At 35.9% G+C, this 7,500-nt stretch overlaps 1 protein-coding gene across 1 annotated transcript in view; it reads left to right on the top strand.

The window, feature by feature from the left end:
- Nucleotides 1–4,315: 4,315 nt before the first annotated feature.
- LOC119586256 overlaps nt 4,316–7,500 on the top strand; it is a gene marked incomplete at its 5' end in the record, with an annotated part of 9,993 nt that continues 6,808 nt past the window's right edge. The window contains 2 exons of the mRNA XM_037934966.1: nt 4,316–4,363; nt 5,382–5,432. Coding sequence (XP_037790894.1) covers nt 4,316–4,363; nt 5,382–5,432 — 99 coding nt within the window. The remainder of the gene's footprint in view (nt 4,364–5,381; nt 5,433–7,500) is intronic.

Raw genomic sequence — 7,500 nt, 5'->3', positions numbered from 1 at the left:
CTCAAAACTTAACCTGAAATTTAACCTCCCCCCCAAAAAAACAAACAAACAGTAACCTTACAAAAAAAAGTAACCTTATATATATATAAAAAAAAATCCCCCCCCCCAAAAAAAAATATATATACAAACAAAAATAGATAAAATAGATACACACGAACGAGGAAGATCCCCGTAGCAAATGCGACTCTTCCCTTTATGGCTCGATGATCATCCCTTAAGCTGGAAAATGACCCTTATGGCAAGACCGAAGATTAAAGTTCACTGGGACGAAAGGAGGTGAAACGGGGCCAAACAAAATGACTAAAGAAAAAAAAGAAAAGAAAAAAAGAAAGATTTAAAAAAAAAAGGAAAAGAAAAATGAGGACGAAAAATAAAGACAAAATTCTCGACATGAAATAGAACAATTACGTGATTAAACTTCAGGTAAATGATAATATATTTTTCTGTCTTTCCTCCTTTTGTGTGTGTGTGTTAATAAAAATTACGTATATGGAAAGAAAATAAAAAGGGAGAGAAAGGCGGAAGGAAAGAGATACACAAATTGGTTATGAAGACTATTACGATGCAAATTTTTATTAAGGTTGATTTAATTAATAGGAAAGGTAATTATGGTATTAATGATATTGATATTGATGATGATGATGGTGATGTGATGATAGCTAGGTTCTGGTGATGACAATAGTGATAGTGATGATACTGATGTTAATGCTAGTGATGATGATGATGATGATGATGGTGATGGTGATGGTGATGGTGATGGTGATGGTGATGGTGATGGTGATGGTGATGGTGATGGTGATGATGATGATGATGATGATGATGATGATGATGATGATGATGATGATGATGATGATGATGATGATGATAATGGTGATGGTGATGACGATGACAACAACAACAACGGACACCGCGTCTCGCCACCGATATTAATACAACGAAGCAACATTTACGTAATACTTCCCTCGAGTTTTATTAACTGAAGCACACAATGGTCGAAGAACATATTTCCTTGGAGCAATATACATTAGAGAGATTGTATTGTATGGTGAGAATGTGTTTAGAAGTGCTGGTCGTATTGTTTGTATAGACATGGTGTGTGATGATTGGTGGTGGATGATGTGGTGGTGTATTGTGTGGTATTATGGTGGTGAATGTGATGTGGTGTCGTTGATGTGTTGGTGTGATGTGAGTGGTGTTTATGTGATGACATATTGTCATTTTCATTTGTGTTGTGACCTTAAATTTGTTCATTATTATATCATCATCATTATTCATTATCATACCATTGTATTGTTATCTATTAATTCATTATTACATCATCATCATTATATTAATTATTAATATTATTATATTTTATTATTATATTTTTATTATATTATATTACTATTATTATCATTATATTATTAATTATCATTATCATTTTCATTATTTTCATCATCATTATTCTTATCATCACCATCATTATTATCATTATCATTATTATTACAATTACCATCATCATTATAATTATTATTACAATTATTATAATTTCTATTATTATCATTATCATTATTATTAATATTACTATTATTATCATTTATTATATAATAATTAAATATATATAATATATACATAATAATATTAATAATATATTATAATAATAATCATACTTATTATTATTATTATTATTATTTTTATTATATTATTATTATTTATTTTTTTATTATATTATTATATTATTATTATTATTATTATTATATTATTATTATTATTATCATTATTATTAATCATTATTATCATTATCAATACTATCAATATTATTAGTAGTAGTATCATTATTATTACCATTCTTCTTATTACTACCATCATTATCATTATTTTTTTTGCCATCCTTATTAATACCTCTGAAAGCATTATCATCCTTATTGATATTATCATTATTATTATCATCAATACGGTTATTATTATCATTATTTTTATCAATATCATTATCATTATTATCATCTTTATTTTTACTATTATCATCCCTATTATTATTATCATCATTATCATCACTTTTATTTTTATTGCCGTTATTAATATCATTACTAATATCACAACACCTTCATTATCATTATATTTATCCACCTTCTCATCCTCATCATTATTATTATCACTAACATCATTACTGATTCTTTATCATCATTATCTCTATCATCATCATTATCATCTTCGTTGTTGTCATTATTATTGTTATTATCACTGTTATTATCACTCTTGCTATGATCATTTATATCATTATCATTATTAATAGCATTATCGCCATCATCTTCATCATCATCATCATCTCTATTACCATTAATGCTATTAGTATGTTTTATTACTTAGATTTTATCTTTTATTGAGAGTAATCTTTATTTAATAACCTATTTACGTGCATACCTGCCTATCTACCCAGCGACAATTTAATATATTAAAAAATCTAACAAGAAAACAGGATTTATTTGTCACAGCTTTAAAAAAGGTGCATTTCTCCCTGTGGAAATATTTGCAATGCATGCTGATAGGAATATGTATGAATGTGTGTACATATACAGTATGCTGTCATGCAAGATTTAATCAATTTGTCAATGTCTCTCACAAGAGCAAAGATAAGTATACAGCATAAACATATGGATACCCGCAATCACAAACACACACACACACATACACACAGACACACACACACACACACATACACACACACACACACACACACACACACACACACACACACACACACACAACGAGTACACAGAAAAAAGATCTTTGGAATATACTTAAAAAAAAACATTTGCTCGGTGTTTTAATATATCACCTACACTCGGGAAATTAAATATTGGCCACGATATAAAGAAAAAAGAAAAAAAAGTTGGTGTGCAGCATGTCAGTCATAGTAAAAAAGAACGAAAGGAAAAAAATATAAGAATACGTATATATATTTATACACGAGTTTGCTGGCCGCGTTTGCTAAAGGGTAGGAGGGGGGAAGGGAGGGAGGGTAGGAAGGGGGAAGGGAGGGAGGGTAGGAGGGGAAGGGAGGGAGGGTAGGAGGGGGAAGGGAGGGAGGGTAGGCAGGGGGAAGGGAGGGAGGGTAGGAGGGGGGAAGGGAGGGAGGGTAGGAGGGGGGAAGGAATGAGGGAGGCAGGGAAGGGGGGGTAAGGGGAAGGAAAGACAGAGAAAGAGAGGATAGAGCGAGAAAGAGGTAGATAGACAGACAGACAGATAGATAGATAGATAGAGAGAGAGAGAGAAAGAGAGAGAGAGAGAAACTGATAGAGAGAAAGTGAAATAGATAGAGAGAGACTAGCGGACGAGACGGCAGACAGAGACAAGGCACAGAGAGAGAGAGAGAGAGAGAGAGAGAGAGAGAGAGAGAGAGAGAGAGAGAGGGAGAGAGAGAGAGAAAGAGAGAGAGAAACAGAGAGAGAGAGAGAGAGAAAGAGAGAGAGAAAACATAAAACAGGACAGAAGATACAGACACCAAATGGAGAATCAAACAGAAACAAGAAAACAGAGTAAAGAACAAGAAAAGGGTAAGAAAATCACAAATTATATGCATACTGCGACGTACTCTTCATGGTACATTAAATATCCTGCGACCACACGAATCACATATCAAATTTCATGGAATGTTGGGTGGGGTGGGGGTAGGGGGTAAGGGAGGGGGTAGGGGATAAGGGAGGGGGTAGGGGATACGGGAGGGGGTAGGGGGTAAGGGAGGGGGTAGGGGGATAAGGGAGGGGGTAGGGGGTAAGGGAGGGGGTGTGGGGAGTAATGGGGAAAAGGGAAATAGGGGGGGAGGGAGAAAAGCAAGAGGTTGATGGGTGGAAAACGAAGAGAGAGAAAGAGGAGGCGGAAGAGGAGGAGAAAGAGGAGGAGGATAAGGAGGAAAAGGAGAAGGGAAAGGATGAAGATGAGGAGGAGGAGGAGAAAAAGGAGGAGGAGGAGGAGATGGTGGTGGAAGAGGAGGGGGGAAGGAGAAAGAGGAGGAAGAAAAAGAAGAAGAGGAGGAGGAGGAGGAGGAGGAGGAGGAGGGGAGGAGGAGGAGAAGGAGGAGGAGGAGGAGGAGAGGGAGGAGAAAGACGGAGGAATAAGCAGAGAATGTGAAGGAGAATATCAAAATATATATGCATAAGAAATTGCACTTTAAGAGAAAGGGAGCAGGGAAAGAGAAAGAGGAGTTGGAGAAAGAGTAAGAAAAAAGAAGAGGAAGAAGAAGAAGAAGAAGAAGAAGAAGAGGAAGGAGAAGAAGAAGAAGAAGAGGAGGAGGAGGAGGAGGAGGAGGAGGAGGAGGAAGAGGAAGAGGAAGAGGAAGAGGAAGAGGAAGAGGAAGAGGAGGAAGAGGAGGAGAAGGAAGAGGCGGACGAATAAAAGGATAAATAAGAGGAGAAAGGAAAGGGAGAGGAAGAGGAGAAGGGCAAGAAGGACACGAAGGTAGGAAAAGCAGCAGGGGGAGGAGGGAGGAGGGGGGAGGGGGAAGGGGGAGGGGAAGAGCTGGGGATATCAGTGTCTCAATTACTGCTGACTTACATGCCAGGCCGACGTGCGGTAACGAGAAAACTGAAATGTTTACCACTTATGCTGATGGTTTCAAAAGAATTGGGAGCACGGAAGGACAGAGAGTGGGGGAGAGGGAAAGTCGGATAAAGATGGGAGGAGAAGGAGGGGAAAATACATGAGGAGAAAGAGATAGAAAAAGAAAGAGACTTGGACACACTCATATACGGACTTTCATATTCGAGAGAGAGAGAGAGAGAGAGAGAGAGAGAGAGAGAGAGAGAGAGAGAGAGAGAGAGAGAGAGAGAAGACAGAGAAACAGAAAGAGAGAAACAGAAAGAGCGAAACAGAAAGAGCGAAACAGAAAGAGCGAAACAGAAAGAGCGAAACAGAAAGCGAAACAGAAAGAGAGAAACAGAGAAACAGAAAGAGCGAAAGAGCGAAACAGAAAGAGCGAAAAGAAAGAGCGAAACAGAAAGAGCGAAACAAGAGCGAAACAGAAAGAGCGAAACAGAAAGAGCGAAACAGAAAGAGCGAAACAGAAAGAGCGAAAGAGAAAGAGCGAAACAGAAAGAGCGAAAGATAAAGAGCGAAACAGAAAGAGCGAAACAGAAAGAGCGAAACAGAAAGAGCGAAAGAGAAAGAGCGAAACAGAAGAGCGGAAAACAGAAAGAGCGAAAGAGAAAGAGCGAAACATAAAGAGCGAAACAGAAAGAGCGAAAGAGAAAGAGCGAAACAGAAAGAGCGAAACAGAAAGAGCGAAACAGAAAGAGCGAAACAGAAAGAGCGAAACAGAAAGAGCGAAACAGAAAGAGCGAAAACAGAAAGGCGAAAACAGAAAGAGCGAAACAGAAAAGAGCGAAACAGAAAGAGCGAAACAGAAGACAGAAAGAGCGAAAGAGCGAAAGATAAAGAGCGAAACAGAAAGAGCGAAAGAGAAAGAGCGAAACAGAAAGAGCGAAAGAGAAAGAGCGAAACAGAAAGAGCGAAACAGAAAGAGCGAAACAGAAAGAGCGAAAGAGAAAGAGCGAAAGAGAAAGAGCGAAAGAGAAAGAGCGAAACAGAAAGAGCGAAACAGAAAGAGCGAAACAGAAAGAGCGAAACAGAAAGAGCGAAACAGAAAGAGCGAAAGAGAAAGAGCGAAACAGAAAGAGCGAAACAGAAAGAGCGAAACAGAAAGAGCGAAACAGAAAGCGAAACAGCTTCCCTCGTTTAATATCCACATTTCACGTTTCCCGATTCAGTATTGCCAATCCCCAATACTAACACGAGATAGAAGGCTATTAACAGTCGCTTGTCATCAACGCATAAATAGCCTCCCTGCGCGCGGTCAAAACAACGGTGTGTTTGTTTGTTTGTGTTTGTTAAAGCGGTTTTCTTTGGTGACTTATTGCTTTGTTTGTTTGTTTGTTAAAGAGGTTTTCTCTGAGTCAATGTTTTGTTTGTTTGTGATTGCTGTGTGGGTTTCCCTTCATAAATTGATATCTGGTTTGCGTTTGTTAATATGGTTTTCTTTGTTGGATTAAGGCTTTGTCCAGTTGCGTTTGTTACGCGGTTTTCTTTGTTGACTTTATGCTTTGTTTGTCTGTGCTTGTTTTAGTAGCTTCTCTTTGTGATTTGATTGTTTGTTTGTGTTTGTTGTTCATTGTCTTTTCCTGATGTTGCTTTCACTGTTTCTTTGTCCTTGCTGTGTCATTTTCTTTGTTGACTCCATGCCTTGCTTGTCTGTTTGTTTATTGTATAGAATTTCAATGATTTTAATATTTTGTTTGTTTGCTGTGGAGTATCACCTTGTTTATTTGATTCCTTGTTTGTGTTTGCTTTTGGGCCTTTCCTTGGTGATTAAATGCTTTGTTTGCCTTTCCTTTGTTGTGAGATTTTCGTTGTTGATTTGTTTTTGTTTTTGTTTACGTGTGGTTATTTAGGCTTTCTTGCTGGATAAATCCTCTACTTGTTTGTGTTTGTTGTCTTTGCGTATTTAGGGCTTTGTTTGCCTGTGTTTGCTGTGGCGTTATCTCTTTTGGCTGATTTCTTTGTTTAATTGTGGTTGTTTCCTTGTTGACTTGATTCTTTGTTTGTGCTTTTTTTAGAGGTCGTTGATGACGTAACGTTATGTTTGCTTGTGTTACTGTTCCTTGATTTACTGTCTTGTTTGTCTGTGGTTGTTACGTAAGATTTTTTTGTTCGTGATTTTAATGCTTTGTCATGTTTGTTTGTTTGTTTTTCAATGCTTTGTTTGTGTTCCTTTGTTGATTTGATGTTTCGATTGTTTGTTTTTGTTGCGTGGTCTTTCCTTGATGATCTAATGCTTTGTTTGTTTGTGTTTGTTATGGGAGATTTCTTTGCTGGTCTAAAGCTTTATTTTTTTGCGCTTTTTTGTCTTGATTATTCATTTATCTTTTTATTCGTGTTTATTAGGGGCTTAATCTTTGTTGACTTAATCCCTTGATTGTTTGTTTGTTTGTGTTTGTTGGGTGATTGTCTTTCCTTCGATCTAATGATCTGTTTGTTTATGGAAGTTGTGTAAAGGTTTCTTGCTCATGTGTATTTTTCCTTCTTTTTTATTTGTTTCGGTTCCTTGTTTGGAGAAAGAGAGTTAGTCAGAGTACGTAAGCGAGTGAGAAAAGGAGAAATAGTGAGAAAGAAGAAATATAAAGAACACATTTTTTAATATAATAATAATAATAATAATAATAATAATAATAGTAATAATAATAATAATAATAATAATAATGGTAATGATAATAATAATATTAATAATAATAATAATAATAATGGTAATGATAATAATAATATCAATAATAATAATAATAATGATAATAATAATAATAATAATGATAATAATAATAAAAATAATAATAATAATAATAATAATAACAATAATAATAATAATAATAATAATAAAGAATAATAACAATAAACATCAAAACAACAAACATCGATCATGTTCGTGAATCCAACAGACAAAGTTACCGAATTGGCACAAAAGAAGACATACGGTTT

This window comes from Penaeus monodon, chromosome 3 (genome assembly GCF_015228065.2).
Source record: "Penaeus monodon isolate SGIC_2016 chromosome 3, NSTDA_Pmon_1, whole genome shotgun sequence".
In the NCBI taxonomy this organism is placed as follows: domain Eukaryota; kingdom Metazoa; phylum Arthropoda; class Malacostraca; order Decapoda; family Penaeidae; genus Penaeus; species Penaeus monodon.
Note: the sequence above shows the minus strand (reverse complement) of the source record. Positions and strands in the feature narration are given on the sequence as shown.